The 17,239-nt window shown below is 30.3% G+C and overlaps 1 protein-coding gene across 1 annotated transcript in view; it reads left to right on the top strand.

The window, feature by feature from the left end:
* Positions 1 to 17,239, top strand: part of LOC148283897 (atrial natriuretic peptide receptor 1) — a 123,802-nt gene that overhangs the window by 103,225 nt on the left and 3,338 nt on the right. The window contains exons 8-18 of the mRNA XM_088243033.1: positions 8,878 to 9,013; positions 9,512 to 9,748; positions 12,044 to 12,215; positions 13,070 to 13,214; positions 14,112 to 14,282; positions 14,373 to 14,549; positions 14,627 to 14,786; positions 14,871 to 15,029; positions 15,291 to 15,459; positions 15,922 to 16,068; positions 16,150 to 16,342. Of these exons, the coding sequence (XP_088099159.1) occupies positions 8,878 to 9,013; positions 9,512 to 9,748; positions 12,044 to 12,215; positions 13,070 to 13,214; positions 14,112 to 14,282; positions 14,373 to 14,549; positions 14,627 to 14,786; positions 14,871 to 15,029; positions 15,291 to 15,459; positions 15,922 to 16,068; positions 16,150 to 16,342 (1,866 nt within the window). The remainder of the gene's footprint in view (positions 1 to 8,877; positions 9,014 to 9,511; positions 9,749 to 12,043; positions 12,216 to 13,069; positions 13,215 to 14,111; positions 14,283 to 14,372; positions 14,550 to 14,626; positions 14,787 to 14,870; positions 15,030 to 15,290; positions 15,460 to 15,921; positions 16,069 to 16,149; positions 16,343 to 17,239) is intronic.

Genomic DNA, 17,239 nt, shown 5'->3' with positions numbered 1-17,239 from the left:
AATGTAAAAAAATCAGACATATTAATATATTAGTATGTTTTTTTATCAGCAATCTTTTTTGGGAAATAGGCAGATTCCCTACTATTTCTTTAGCCCCATAATATTATAATTACTATAATCAAAACTTATCGACTCCTTGAATTTGTCCTTGTTGAAAAGCATAAATAAGTATTTATGTAATAAATATGATAATTCCATTGATAATCATTCGATAAACTTTATTTAGAGGAGTACTATCGGGTTTTTTGAAGATCATTACTTCCATTATCGTGTCAGTAGACCAATAATATAACTCCGCATTTCCAAGGAAATTCAAGGATACAAAAAATAAGAAAAACCGTCAAAACACTAAACCACATTACTTTCGTAAAAGAATCGTCACATTTCTAACACAAATTAAGGAAAATATCATCCAGTCGCTGAATTCCTTTATTCTTTCCACTTCTATCGTAAATATATTAAGATTCTATTTAAATAAACATGTTATTGAACGATGTGATGGATCTTTGTACAAAACATGGGTATTAATTTTATTGCTTTATGTTTTAAAAATATATTCGATTCTATTTTCAAAATACATATTGTTTAATTCCATAGCAAATTTATACGATACAGCAAACCCTTTTTTTATATACAAGTCAAAATAAGATATTTAAAAATGAAACGGATAACCGGTAACTATCCGGTATTCGGCTTAATTTTAATATCCTGTCGTATACCGGTTAATAGCTCAATATCCAACCAGATACCGGATCCAGCGGGTTACCAATATTCATTTAACTGCGAAAATGTCATGAAATCAACGCCACTAAATTGATTTATTGATTTCGACTGTGTTTGGAAAAAGGGGAGTTACCCTCATTATTTGAAAACAAAAACCTTTTCTTTAAAAATGTTAGTCAGTGTTCAGTATACACCTTAGAGAAAGAATTGAACCCGTTAATAAAACATGTTTTTCAAAAATTATGTTTAAATTTAAAAAAATACTTCTGTTAAAAAAAAATAAAGCTCAAGGGATGAAACTACCCAAAATCATCATAATTAATTCATTAATAACCAAACTGATATGCAACTCATTGATAAAAATGATCACTAAAAATATTATAAAAATATTTTACCCCTTTTTATTTTATGGACATTAAAACTTTTGTTTTTAACTATGAAAGAAATTCAAGTACCGGGGTGTTTTAATTTTTTCTTAAGACAATTGGCCGTATATCCGGCTTAGGGAATTTCCGGATATCTGATAAAGGGCTAAACCACTATCCGTTTCCTCACTAATATTTACTCCAAAATCACACTCTTGATTACAAAAATGGCTGTATAGGTTGGAAAATAATTTTAAAAGCCTGTTTTAAACGTACAGTTAATATTTGAAGAAAAAAATCTGAATTTCTCAACTCGGTACCTCGAATGGCAATGCTGGGGATTTGATTTTATTAGCGTAGATATTCAAAGATGATTTTTAATCTCGTTAAAAGTCTCTAATCATTCATGTATTAAGTACTTAATTAATTTTCGTACTCAATTTAAGAACATTGCCAACAGTTTTTTTTAATGTAAAATTAGATTAATTCAATTATCAGATTGAGACTTTTAATCTACTTGGTTTTGTAGAGCAATTAGACTAGAAAACCGTCTTTATTGTCTTTTCTCAAATTCCCAAAACTAATTTCAATGTTTGTTAATGGTGTTTATTTTATTATTTTTAATTAAACAAATTGCTAAAACAACTTTTATATTTCAGCGTTAAGCCATTAACATTGCCATTGTAATATTGTAATCCTTACAATTTTGAATGTGTTGTGTTTTGTGTTTGAACCGCATAATATCACATTGTTTCGGGGCATAATAGAGTCTTTTTCATTCATTATTATCCTTTGCCGGACATGAACAAACAAAAGAGAGGCTCCTTAATTTCAATTTTGTTTTGTTGTATTTTGAGCGTATATCCTATGACATTTTCGTTAAGTAACATCTAGGGCTAAGGCCTAGAGCACACGGTGAAACGCAAAAATGACGAAACTGCAACTCTACGTTACTTTTGAGTTTATGTCATATAGTCCTATAGGAAATCACACACGACGCAACAAGTTTGAAACGCATTTCAAATCAGTTGCATTGAACTGGCTCGCAGGAAACTCGTGTCGCGTTTTATTGTTTTTGCCGCGTTTTTTCTGTCAACAAAATAGCTGAGGACGAAAATAAAAATATTTACTTAAGTAGAAAAGTATCCTTGTCTGTACAATACAAGTTTATCAAGCTACTTTCGCAAGACGGAGACTGATAAAGCATGGGCAGAGATTGGAAAAACAATGAATGAATGATCAGTTTATTTTTATTTATTCATACTTATTATCTAAACACAATAATTCCATTGACAGGGTAATGCAACCTGTATTTTAAAAAAGTAATTATTTAAATATTTTCTTAACTCTTAAAATACTGTGATAAATAATCCCTTTGCGCGCGGTGATGTAACATCGTGTTACCACTAGTAAAAGACGGAATAATTATAAGTTCAAAAATTGAAAAAAAAAACATGGAGACATACTGTTTAATAATCCCTTTTCCATTATTTGTGCAAATAAACATATAATTTAGCCCTGTTATAATAAAATAAATTAATAATCATAAATACGCCGCTCAGATTACGCGCGTGCGTTTCCCATCACTGTTATCAACCGGCTGAAATCTGAATCTATTTTACACTTTACTTAGTTTTGTTTTTGTCTCTTTCACACTAACACCTGCCATAGAACAGCGTTTCTGTCTTCCTTGTGATGAGTTCTATCTTCGTGCTCTTTCTTATACATATGTGTTGCTGAATTAGCGGACACTCTTTTTTCGCGTAGTGAGGATAAATATTTTTTTGTATTAACATCCAGCATAGTTGTAGAAATTTCACTTTCCAAATCCGGTGTGAAAATGTCCATTTAAAGATTACAAAAAATACGAATTCATCATTTTAAAAAATAAGACAGATATATCAAGTCTTGTGTCCTATGTCGACTAGTGTGACATCACAGCCACACAAGAGTTAAAGATAAAGCTGTGGTATTGGGTCCCAGGGTCACATTATGTGGAATCATATTACCGGATCGTTGATTACTTCCCGCATTGATACTTGCTGACTGATGATTTTTCTTCCTCGGATCTCACAAAATTGTGCAAGACACAAGCACTTTTGACTATATTATTGACAACCTCGGGTATTCGACAACGAATTGGTGATTCTAAAAGCATAAATTTTTCTATTAACATCCCAAAAGCACATTCAACGCCTTTTCTAGCACGGTGGCAGTTCTTCCTGGAAATGGTCTCATTAAATATGTTTTTAATAGAAAGGCTTCAGCTCCAACAGAGTTAATTGGAATTGCATTATTACTGTCGTCAAGTGGTAAATGGGCTGGGATGGGAATAATAAGGTTCTTCTTTTACGCCTCTTTGCTTGTCGAAGATATAAATACATAACAACTATATCTTCATCACTTGAACTAGACATATTGAAACAGATTAAGGCAGGCGTCTGCTCTCAAAGAAAACTAATGACTGTAAGAAAATTTCATCACGTTTAGGTTGCGCCGTTTGTGGAAATAGTCTGAAACTGATTTCAAACCAAGAGTTTCATAAGGGTTTAGTTGCAGTTTCGTTTTACTGTGTGTTCTGGGCCTAAGTTTAATAAATTTTAGTAAAATATTAATAACGTTATGGCGTTGTAAAAGTACGCGTTGAAATTCAAGAAACTTTTGTAAATGTAATTACACTAAGATATTCATTGTTGACGTTCTAGTTTTTATATAATAACATGTATCTATGCACAAAGAAAGAAATAAGCAGTGATTTTTTAAATTTAAAACTCCGCTTAGTTAGAAAAAAAAATATTTGTTAATAAATGCAATATAAAATTGAATACATATATTTTTACTAATTAGGTAATAACTTATATTTTCATATGGGTAAGTTGTAATTTTATTTCTTCATAATAAGTATAATTCACCCTCTAATGGGGATCAGACTGGTAAACGATGTAGCGTTGAAATCATATATTTTATTTATTTATTTCATTTATTTATTTTATTTATTTTATTTATTTCATTATTTTTATTTTTTTAAATTATTTTATATTTATTTATATATTTATTTATTTATTTATTTATTTATTTATTTATTTATTTATTTATTTATTTATTTATTTATTTATTTATTTATTTATTTATTTATTTATTTATTTATTTATTTATTTATTTATTTATTTATTTATTTATTTATTTATTTATTTATTTATTTATTTATTTATTTATTTATTTATTTATTTATTTATTTATTTATTTATTTATTTATTTATTTATTTATTTATTTATTTATTTATTTATTTATTTATTTATTTATTTATTTATTTATTTATTTATTTATTTATTTATTTATTTATTTATTTATTTATTTATTTATTTATTTATTTATTTATTTATTTATTTATTTATTTATTTATTTATTTATTTATTTATTTATTTATTTATTTATTTATTTATTTATTTATTTATTTATTTATTTATTTATTTATTTATTTATTTATTTATTTATTTATTTATTTATTTATTTATTTATTTATTTATTTATTTATTTATTTATTTATTTATTTATTTATTTATTTATTTATTTATTTATTTATTTATTTATTTATTTATTTATTTATTTATTTATTTATTTATTTATTTATTTATTTATTTATTTATTTATTTATTTATTTATTTATTTATTTATTTATTTATTTATTTATTTATTTATTTATTTATTTATTTATTTATTTATTTATTTATTTATTTATTTATTTTATTTTTGCACCACAACAGGCCAGGACGCCCAATACAATGGTGAATTACATCACAAAACACCCAGGCTTGGGAAAAATCACATTGAATTTTTGTGTTCTCACCCAGAACCTTCCGTGAGTGAGTCAAACGTCTTGACCACTACACCACTACAAAACAAACATTATCTTAAGCACCTAAGTGAAAGCTTGGATCAAGATTTATTATATTACATTACATTACAAGATTATATTACATTTTCAGCAGTGCGATTCTGAACGCTCTCGCAGCGTTAGAGAAAGCGTTGCTAGCACGAAACTAGTAGGTAAATAACATGCTAGCAACGTAACAACGTGTTATCTAGCTCCGTGAGAGCGTTCAGAATCGCACTGCTGGAGTTACATACAATCGGTCCCTGGCTCAAGTGACCGGCCTGCAATATAAAAATAAATATAAAAAATATATCTATAAAAAACTTGAAAAGGAGGATCTATATTTTATTAGTAAAAAAATATTAATAAAAATAAATCAAATTACTCATAGCTCTAAAACTCTTTTAAGAAACCTTTAGATTTTTGTAAATCGTGGTAATAAAATAATCTCATTTCACTGTTATTGCTTTGTACAATGCTTGAGTATGTCTAAATGCTTGCAGACTGGCTGGATTTCCTCCCTAGGGAGTTTTAAATTTATTTCAACAGAGAGGGAAAACATTTTTGAGAAGGGAATACGGAAGTCTAGGCTTTTACAGGGCTTATGACCTGTCATTTGCTGTTTTAAGTGGCCACTTTACACACTGTGTAACATTCACCATTCAATTGTTTTCAGGCGTTACCTAGTAGGTGATTTGGTTCAGCCGGATGAATCTCACCCACGTGATAAAGGTTTCAGCTCTTTTTCTTCACAAAAGTCAACAGATGGAAGAGTTGAGGAAATGTGGATGTTCAAACATGGGCAGAATGGTGAATGTTACACAGTGTGTAAAGTGGCCACTTAAACCAGCCAATGACAGGTCTTAAGCCCTGTAAATGCCTAGACTTCCATATTCCCTTCTCAAAAATGTTTTCTCTCTCTGTTGAAATAAATTAAAAAGTTATTGCATTGTTTTAATTATTATTTTAAAAATAGCATAGATTTTTGGACAGCTCCCATGCAGAGTTCTGAAAACAACAAAGGACTATGTTTAGGGCGTATTTCTTGAAATCTAAGGAGGATAGATAAAAACCTCAGAGTAATAATACGTTACCGCCTATTTACGGAGTTACGAATTATCAATTACAAAATTAGCTACAGCTTACAGCAATACAATGGGCCGTAGGTACTCAGGTCGAGAGTTACAAAAGCAAACCGAAACCATCCGTTACACGTTTGTTGTTAAACAAAAAAATGGAACGCTATTGTTATATGCAGTAGAGCGGAAAGGCATCTCTGTAAGTGGGAGTGAATTATCACTCTGAGATAAAAACATTGTTTTAGTGTATTGTAGAGCATCTCCAGAAGAATGATTATCAATAAAAAAAATTATTTTAATTCCAATAAGTCCAATTATGTTAAATTTTTACTTCCATTCATTTGGTTACAAAAATCTATGATATTTTTAGGTGTTTTTTAGTGAGATTTTTTTCTAACCTCGGTTTGAAAAAATCTAAAGGTTTCTGATAAGAGTGTTAGAGCTATGACTAACTTCTTTAAAAAAATCAATATTAATAACTTTTATTCATAAAAGATAGACCTCCCCTTTTAGAAAATTTTGTCTAGATTTTTTTTCATATTTTCATAAGACGACGACCGGTCACTTGAGCCCGGGACACATTGTATATTGTAAACCGACTCATTCCGATTGTGATCGGGGAGGGGTCATGGTTCTATTTCACACACGGAACTTAATTGTTTATTCCCTTAGGACACATGAAAAAATAGGTTATTAACTACCTAAATTTTTAATAACGGAATGAAACGATATTTTGAATGTATTTCTTAAAATTGTTCATTATTAACCGATCAAATGTCAAACTAGCGGGACGCAAAATGTACCCCAACTGCCAAGCATTTTATTTGCGCGCATTGATTTTTTTTTTTTTTTTGCGATCGTAATTTTTACTTGAAAATGGAACATAATTGCTGACGGGTAGCAATTCTTGGTTGGCCACTACGTAAACGTATATTTACGTGCTTTTAACTCTGCAATAACGTATATTATAAGATTATAACTAATAACACGTCATTCTTAGAGTGATGAATAAAATTTTATACGAGTAAAAACGAATAAAGCAAATACTGCATTATAAAACTGTGTTTTCTTTTCAATAAAAGCCTATGCAGAATATACAGGATATCTTAAAAGTAAAAAAAACAATACGGTATTTATATAAATACTGAATTAAATTGGCACCTTCTTTAGTCCATGCCTTATATTTTCAAACCAATCTTTAACCAATCGCTCGCAGTTCTAATTTGTTTGTAAAAATCGTAGTTTTGTTCCATCATATCAAGTATTACATATTTCTTAAATCTTTATAAAATTTGCTATAGACTGGTATAAATAATATATTAACTGTTGAATACTTTTTACAAAAAAATCCACATTTAAGTTTTTCCGTGAACTGTCACCTTATTTGAATAAAACTATCGAAATACTGCAATGGTGGCGATTTTAATTATTTTAATCTATCTTCAATACAATCAATAATGTACAAATACTTATAATTATTGTTCTTTCAGAAAAAAACACTATTATTTCTCAAAATCGAAAATCACTAAACCTTAAAATCGCAATCCGCTGAATGCAGTTTTCACCACTTTTATGACGCCGGCGACATTATTTGATGACTGATAATTATTAGTTTATTTTAAAAGTACTTCGAAAAATCCATTTTAGACCACAATAACAAGGAAAACAGGATGAATTCCACTTAAAGATTTTAAAATGTTTCTCTGCGATTGCCTTTGGTACTTCATCTCTGACGTTCTGAGCAGTTATTTGGTTTTTCTATTTAATTTTTCTGCTAGGTTTATCGTGTTTTTTAAATTTCTCTCTATCTATCCTCGCCTTTGTTGTATAAACCATGATTTGGTATGACACAAGTTTTCTATATCCGAATTATGTTTCCAATAATCATGTGTTCATTGTACTATACGACATTTCTTAGGCATCCAGATGTTTACTAACTGAGATGAATATGTTCTCATCATCACTATGGCAGCATCATCTGCATGTCATGTGATGTTAATGACCTTATCTCCCTTAGTAGATTCACTTTTTTTTTTTATTTCTATTCTTAAAAGCGTTTTTTTATATATTTATTCTGCTTGTGTAAGAAAAGATTTTTGGGGTATTTATTGTTGGGCTATATTTAGTTATAAAGGTGCTAAACTTGCTTTGTTTCTTTGTTGTTCTCAATATGTGTTATTTTCTAAATGTTAATATTATTTATGTCCTGAATTGAGTTGTTGTAACTCCTGGAAATGTAATTCAACGTATTATACTTGTAAAATACTTTGTGTTGTATGATTTATAAATTAAAAAATATTTTTAAAAAAGCGCAGATCTCAGCTATAGCACCAACGGGACGAAAAATCCATTTAAGGCCCTAAAGTGCACAATAATAAGGAAAATACGCGAATTCCGCTCGAAAATTTTAAACCGCAGATTTTAGCACTGGCACCAATGAGAAGAGCTGAAATTTACTCTCTGGCGTTCGAGCGGTTAAAGCATTTAATAGGTGATTTTTTGAGAAGGATGTATTATAGGCTTTTATAGGTCTGACATCTGACTAAGACATCATTGGCAGATTTAAGTAGGCATGTAATTAATATTATTTAAAGCATTAACTTTGTGGTCAAACATTTGCTAAATATTGTTATGACATTTAGTAAGGTGGATCACTCCATATAGTGTCAAATTAATTATTTTGCCATGTTAATAAATTTGTCATCCATTTGGCTTTTGGCATTGAAATTTACGAATATGAATTCAAACGAATTTCTACCGCAATGATTTTCGATGTGCAGATACACAGCGTGGATTGCAAAAGGGGTGAATTAAAATAATATTGCATTTTTGTAGGTAAATTTCTTCATTGGCGCTTTCTACGACGGTGTGTACTTATTGGGCATGGCGCTCAATGAAACCCTCACTGCTGGAGAAGATATAAGGGATGGTGTGGCTATCACACGCAGAATGTGGAATAAGGAATTTCACGGTAAATGGAGAAATTATTACAATATAAAAATATAATTAATTATTTCCATTATTAAACGGATAGAGGTTTTGTCAATATGAACAATATAAATACAAAGCCAGTTAGTGGAAAAAAAACAAATAATATAAATAATCAGTTTAAAACACCGCTTTACCAAATCCAGCCAATATTTGAAAAAGTCGGAATAATCGGCGCGCGTGCATGAGAAGACGTATAAACGATAAATTGAAAAACAATTTACTTTCATTAAAATTAAAATTAAAATAAATTTATTTTTTGGTTTAGTTTGATAGACTTTACAAAAAAAAAATATGAACTTCCTAAATGTCTGAGTAAAATCGAATTTTCCGTACGAAAATATGTATATTTTTTTGGAAAATTTAAGGTAGCTTCATCGGTAATTTGATATGTTTCAAAGAAATCTTCAAATTTTCATTCTGAAAATTCTGTTTTAATTTCCTATTTTATCAGTGTGGAAAATGTATTTTTCCTCCCCAGGAATAACTGGCCACGTGCGTATAGATGACAATGGCGATCGTGACGCAGACTACTCTCTACTAGACTTAGATCCGCGCTCGGGCAGGTTTCAAGTGGTGGCACATTACTACGGCAAAGGCAGAACGTACGCCCCCGTACCCGGTCAAGTAATCCATTGGCCGGGGGGGCGGAGCACCCCGCCACGAGACGTCCCCCGCTGCGGATTCCTCGGCACAGATCGCGAATGTCATACTAACGGTATGTATCAAATAATATTTTCACTTCAAACTAAATGATGAACTGGGCCCGTTTTACAGTGGGAAGTTAACAGAGTTATCTCGAATTATCTGCATAGTAAAATCGAATTTCTGCATGAAGAATTAAATTTTGTTTCCAATTTTTTAATTCAATTTGTTTCAACAGAGAGGGAAAACATTTTTGCGAAGATAATATGAAAGTATAAGCATTTACAGGGCTTATGACCTGTCATTGGCTGGTTAAAGTGGCCACTTTACACACTGTGTAACATTCACCATTATGCCTATGTTTGAACATCCACATTTCCACAACTCTTCCATCTGTTGACTTTTGTGAAGTAAAAGAGCTGAAACCTTTATCATGTGGGTGAAATTGGGCAACGCCTGAAAACAATTTTTATACTTCTCTTTTTACCGAGTAGTTCATTCAACAATGTTTTGAGCATGTCCAAATGTTTGCAGACTGGCTGGATTTTCTCCTTAGGGAGTTATTCAAATTTAAATTTGTTGAAATAGAGAGGGAAAACATTTTTGAAAAGGGAATATGGAAGTCTAGGCATTTACAGGGCTTGTGGTATATCATTGGCTGGTTTAAGTGGCCACTTTACACATTGTTTCTCTAAACATCTCCCTTCTCTTCCTTAATCCCTCCTCCTTTCCTCTTTCCTCTTTTTTCCTTTTTCCCATTGAGTAATAGTTTTGATTTAAGGTAGTTTATAAACAAATACGTTTATTTCTATTTTTATATATCTTCAGTTTTTTAATCTTTATTTTCTATTGAATATGTTCTGTAACTTTAATTATAAAAATAAAACTATTGTTTTTTTAGTTGGTTAGAAGAAATTGCCATTTAGCAATAAGCCCGCCAATGTATAAATAACTTTAAAATATCTTCTTATTTTACATGTTCTTTGAATATTAATAGGCATGTATAAATACGTCTATAAATTAATGTTGTTGTTGATTGTCCCTAAATGAGTTTTTCCTAAAACTCCTTAGGTATTTTATAAGAATTACGTATATTATGTTTTTTCTCAAAAATTCAAATTTAAAATTTTTACATAAACATATATTTTAAGGCTGCAGTCGGGTAAAACGAAAGCAAAATTAGGAAATCATATGATTTTGCCATTTTAAAACGAAAGTTTTTTTTTAATCGCGAAATAATAAAAAAACATAAATTAGATAAAAACAATATTTTTTAAAGGTACGAGTATTTCTGTTCAAAAATATACTTAAAAGTTTTGTCACTAAAATTTAATTACTTTTAGACCGGCAGATTACGTCATTTCAAATTTAGACTCAACTTAAGTATCTGGGATCTCAATAAAGACTAATTATTGAACAAAATTATCTTTTAATATTAATAATACATTTAACATAAAAATGGCAGCGGCCAAATTTTAATTTTTTGTTTTTCAAAAAAATACAAGCTTTTTAAATCACATTTATTTCTACTTAAAATTATGCCTTCAGTAATACTTTAAAAAAAAATTAATACTTTAGTTGAAACCTTTTTTTATAAGATTGTAATCTTTTTTTTTTTTTAAAGAAGATAACTCTGGTTGTAATATTCAATTCAAAACAATATCTTATTGACTTTTAGACTGACCTTCAGACAAGCCCTATTCGCTTTCGGAAGGGCTGGTTTGAAGGTCACGAAGGTTCGTTTTACCCGACTACAGCCGGCCAACATCTGGACAACACGCTTAATAGTATATAAATCTATGCAATATCTCACAGCAGTCTCCTGCAATGGTCTCTTCCCTCAGACAAAATGCAAACTTGTACAATCTTTCTGAAAATGGATTTCCTTTTGGAGAACTTAATATGTTCATCCAGGACATTGAACACTCTTGGGGCCGCAAAAGAGAAATTCCTCTGAGCAAAAGTCATACACGTTTTTAGTATTAAATAATTCAAATTACAGGAAAACCTCGTACGAGCATTCTGCTGGGATTTACTCTTGTAACCGCATGACCAGAAATGTGACAAACACTCTTTTAAAAAAAAAATGTTATACTCAGTACCTTCATGAATTAAGTTCTAATTTTGAAAAAACTAATTACTTACAGAACTGTATTCATTATCTACTTAGTTTGTTTTTTTATGGTTTATAAAACGTTTCCCAAAATTATAGTCACAGCAGTGAAAAAATTACAACATAAAGTATAATAAAAGCAAAATAAACAACAAATATTTTTAGAAAACATCAATAAAATAGAAACATAACATCTGTAAAAATATTTAGCATTAAACACAAAATTTAATATGTACATTTTCTTTCTAAAATCAGCGCTGGAACAGCGCGGCGTTCCGGCACCAATGCACTCCTTGTCTTATTATATTATTACTACTGTTATTTTACACGCTGCTCTAAAAGACGCTTTTGAAGTGATTCTATATGGATCATTTGGTTTTGGGATATTTTTGGCTTTTGCTGCCACTCTGGCGTGTTTGGCGTACAAGTAAGTATGTTTAGATATTTTTTCAAGAGATGAAGGTGTTAAGAATATGGAAGTCTAGGCATTTACAGAGCTTATGATCTTTCATCAGCTGGATTAAGTTATTGCTACACACTGTAACACCAATCATTCTGCCTAGTTGACTTCCATGTTCATATATGGCATTTTTCGATTCTAGAAAATTATTATTCAAAATCATGCATATATAGATCAATGCGTGGTTTGAATATTATATTTTGCATGCATATGCCAATATAGAGGATGAAAGTATGGAGAAAACTAGTGACACCTCAGTAGATGGAGTTAAACTTTAAAACTAAAGAAGTAAGATTTTATGGACTAGAAATCTTTACGTTGGATTGGTTTTCGAGCTAGGCAATGGCGAGTGACAAATTCTTGATTTAGAAATTAAACCCATTAGGTTTGTTGGTGCTTGTATTGAATGCCCAACTGTTTTGATACTAACAGAATACTGTCTTAAGGGATCACTAAGAGATGTTCTAAAAAATGATGTTCTCAATTTTTGTATGTATCTCATCGATGACATAAAAAATGTATTATGGGTTATCCTTCATGCAACAATAATTTACCAATATGTAAAAAAAGGTTAAAAAGAATTCCGTGATTATATGCAATCATTGAAAAATACACATTGGAACAACATAAATTACAACAGTTATTTTGATAACTACAAATTAACAGTCATTCATAATTTAATTCATTAGTTTCTGGCCTCTAATTTGATATTAGTTAGCCAATATTTCTCTAATAGTGGAGAGTAACAAAAAACCATTCCAACATTATTTAAAAACATACTTGAACTTATGTTTATTGAAATTTGGGTTCTAACATTTCAGACACATGCGATTATCTGCAGACCTTAACAATATGTCGTGGCGAGTTAGAGCAGAGGAAGTATTACTCGAAGTAGGAAAGCCTTATGGATCTAAATTAGGTTTGCAGAAAATAAATGATGTAAGTAATTGTTCTCACATTTTTGTTGTAATCCTGTATATATTTCTTTGATGGGCAGACATCAGAGTATTACTGCAAGAGTGTAATTTTTCAGGAGAGCAAATAAAAAATATTACGAACCCAATTATTTAACTACAGAGCTCATATTTTGCAAAATGGATTATTATTTACAGACCATTTCATCTGTGTAACCACATTTGAGTAATTTCTACAAAAAAAAACAGAAATATTTCAGATATACTTTTTAAACCATTAAAGATGGGACAGAAATTAATACTACTAGAACTAACTTATACTATTTGTACCACTCAATGAATGATAGAAATGGGTCTACTTATACAGGTGGGAAAATTTATAAAAATAAAATATTAAAAATAACAAATGGTTGCTAACAAATGGGGGGCGTTGCCGCATGGTTAACGGTGTGTCAGACTCCCCCTCCCCCCTTCCCGTTTCTCTCCTGCAGAAGTAAGCAACCCTTTGTTTTTTTTAATATTTTATTTTTTTAAATTTTATTTGTTCTAAAAATTTATTTTAATGTGCCAATATGTCTTCTTGCTCATACTGATCATCGTGGTTTCGGATGTGACAGGGTTTAAAAAACACCCTGTATTACTGAGAATTTCTTACATGCCGCTGAAAATATGACACATATACCTACTTATTTTATAAAAACTAAAATTTAATATACGCAAAGTTGTTTATTCATGTTTTGAGTAGTCGTATAAGTGTACTGTGAATACCATTGGTGCAAGCGTACACAAGAAACATTTTCTAATAAAAACAAAAAATGCAGTTATATTGTTAAATCCATATGTTTCCATTGATTCATACACTTTTTCACATTTACTTTATTTGTGCAAACACTCATTCATCCAAAGTGAAATATTCCCTGTAACTTACACAAATAAATTATACTTTTAGTTGACTTATGGCCTTCACAGCGCAAGAGCATCGATAGTTTCTTGTAACTCTATTCCACCAGCTCAGGTATTTACTACAGTAGGAATATACAAGGGCAATAGAGTGGCCATAAAGAAAGTTACAAAGAAAAAAGTTGACCTCAACAAAAAGCTGCTGTGGGAAATCAAACAAGTAAGAAATAGTTTTCTAAACTAAAACAACTACAGTCCGATTTCAATTATCATGTTGTATGTACAACTTGTTTTGTTGTTTTCAATTTAGGTTCGAGACGTATCACATGAAAATACAGTGAGGTTTGTTGGTGCTTGCATTGAATGCCCAACTGTTTTGATATTAACAGAATACTGTCCCAAGGGGTCACTAAGAGATGTTCTAAATAATGATGCTCTCAAACTAGATTGGAATTTTCGTATGTCTCTTATTCATGACATAATAAAGGTATTTATAACAACCTTGCAGTTTTAAAACTACATAAAATGTATTGGATTTATTATTTTATGTCATATAATTTATAGGGAATGGCATATTTGCATAGTTCAGAAGTTATGGTTCACGGAAAGCTTAGATCTTATAACTGTTTAATCGATGGAAGATTTGTTTTGAAAATATCAGATTTTGGACTTTCGACGCTTACAACTCCTGCAGAGGTTATAAAGGACACACATTACTACAACAGTAAGATATTTTTGTTTTTTTTTCTCATTTATGTGGCAAACTTTTGGGCAATCTAAAATCATTGATTTTGTGTCATGTTTATAGAGCTACTCTGGGTGGCTCCGGAACTTCTGCCACTTACATTAATTCCAGGAATACCAGCGACTCAAAAAGGAGATGTTTACAGTTTTGGTATAATACTTGAAGAAATTGTTGTAAGAGGAGGACCATTTGAAGCAGCAAGACAATTCCTCGATCCTCAAGGTAGAATAATAATTTCTTTTTTTATATATATATTTAAATACGACTTCAGCTTATACCTATCAGCCAGAATATAAGTCTTCTTTTGTGGTATAGATCAAGAGTGATAGTTATGATTATCTTCACGACACTATAAAATAGCCATATTTTTTATATTGAAAAATGTCAGCCTCGGGTCTGTTATCTATATACCATTTTTTATTTTGTTAATACAACTAAACTCACGAGACTAATCTATTATTGTTATTTTGTGTGTTTTGACAGAGATAATTAGCAGAGTGGGAGCAAGAGAATCTCCACCATTTCGACCCGCAGTGGAACAGAGAGATTGTCCAGATAATTTGATAGATCTTATGGAAAGATGTTGGAGTGATAATCCAGATGAAAGACCAACATTCGATGCTGTTAAAGGAACAGTTAGATGCATTATGAAGTAAGTTTATTCAATTAAAGCACACTGTAAAAACCTAAAAACCCATTCCCGATTCCTCTTTCTTATCTAACTCAAATAGCATCCATGCAGCTCGACTGTAGAATCATCTCCTATCCACTATCAAAGATGTAACAACGGTATTTCTGTTTAAATCACGTCTGAAGAAACATCTCTTTTCTCTTCCTTAATATCTCCTCCTTTTCTCTTTCCTCTTTATTCTTTTTTCCCATTGATGTAAGATTGATTCGAGGTAGTTTAATATATATATACAGTTATTTGATTTTTGTATACCTTTAGCATTTTATTTTATTTTCTATTGAATATATTTTGGAACTAGACTTTTATAAATATATGTAATATTAATATTTATAAAACATTCATTTTATTGGTTGGTTGGAATAATTTGCCATTTGGCAAGAAACCTGCCAATGTCCAATTTACATTATGTACATTAATTTACAGAGGCTACTGCGATAATCTTATGGATGACTTGCTTCGTCGTATGGAACAATATGCTAACAATTTAGAGACCCTGGTCGAAGAAAAGACTGAGCAACTCTCTATGGAAAAAAAGAGGTCAGAAGAACTTTTATATCAAGTACTCCCAAGGTAAGAAAGACTATCTAAGCTTTTTGTAGATGATAAAGTTATTCTATGTAAAGATTTCAGATTAAAAATTGTTTTTTTCAGGTTGGTAGCTCAGCAGTTAATGGCAGGAGAAATGGTTCAACCAGAACAGTTTGAGTGCGTAACAATATACTTTAGTGACATTGTCGGCTTCACAGCACTTTGCGCTCAAAGTACACCGATGGAAGTTGTTGATCTGTTAAACGATCTCTATAGTACATTTGATAGAATAATAGGATTTTATGATGTCTATAAAGTAAGTGAAAATACTATTTTAATAATACCAACAACAGTGAAAGCACTCCCCCTGAAAACTGTTTAAAAGATCAGGGGTCCTCCTATTTTTGATTTATTTATTTGATTAAAACAATTTTTTGATAAAAATTTAGTTACTTTTTAAAAGTTCAACTGCATAAAACCACAATTATAATTTCATGTTAATTTATTGCTTTCATTGTTCCATTCTCTGTGAGTTTGGAAATTTGTGTTTTAATCGGATATCAATAAATAAATATAAAAGCTCTTCATTAATTAAAACAAAATTGTACTAAAATTAAAAGCCATAGTTTTAAAGTGCAGTTGTCCATAGATCACATAACCAATGACCCCATAGAATGCTTAACTGCTTTCAATTTTATTGCATGCATATTAATAAATATTCTCTAATTTTGCATGCATTCTACCATTACATTTGTGTATAATACTTTCCTAAATGGTGTTGATTCATTTTCTACAAAATCGATTCGGTACATACCTTGTGCCGTCCATCCATAATGCTTCACTAAAAATTTGACTTCTAAACAATCAATACATTATTTTTTTTAATAATCATTTTAGTAACCACAGCAAATAAATTTTAATTGGTTTGTTTTTAATCATAACAGTCTGATAAATGATTCAATAATAAGGAGATGGAGGAGACAATTCAATGAAGATCATGATAATGTGCGTGACGACGAACAAAGTCGGGTTGTGGTCCTGTGGCTAGTGCCTCGGACTCACGGACCAAAGTTCTGTGGTTCGAATCCCACTCTACCCCAACTTGATTCCTATTTTCTAACAGTGAGTTATTTACAACTCGTTGAAAATGGCCCTCAAAATTAAATATTTGGGTAAATCATAAGAACGCAAATATTTATTTTCAATCCAAAAA

Source organism: Micrasema longulum, unplaced genomic scaffold (assembly GCF_059751315.1).
Source record: "Micrasema longulum isolate JH-2025_06_02 unplaced genomic scaffold, ASM5975131v1 h1tg000180l, whole genome shotgun sequence".
NCBI classification, from domain to species: domain Eukaryota; kingdom Metazoa; phylum Arthropoda; class Insecta; order Trichoptera; family Brachycentridae; genus Micrasema; species Micrasema longulum.
Note: the sequence above shows the minus strand (reverse complement) of the source record. Positions and strands in the feature narration are given on the sequence as shown.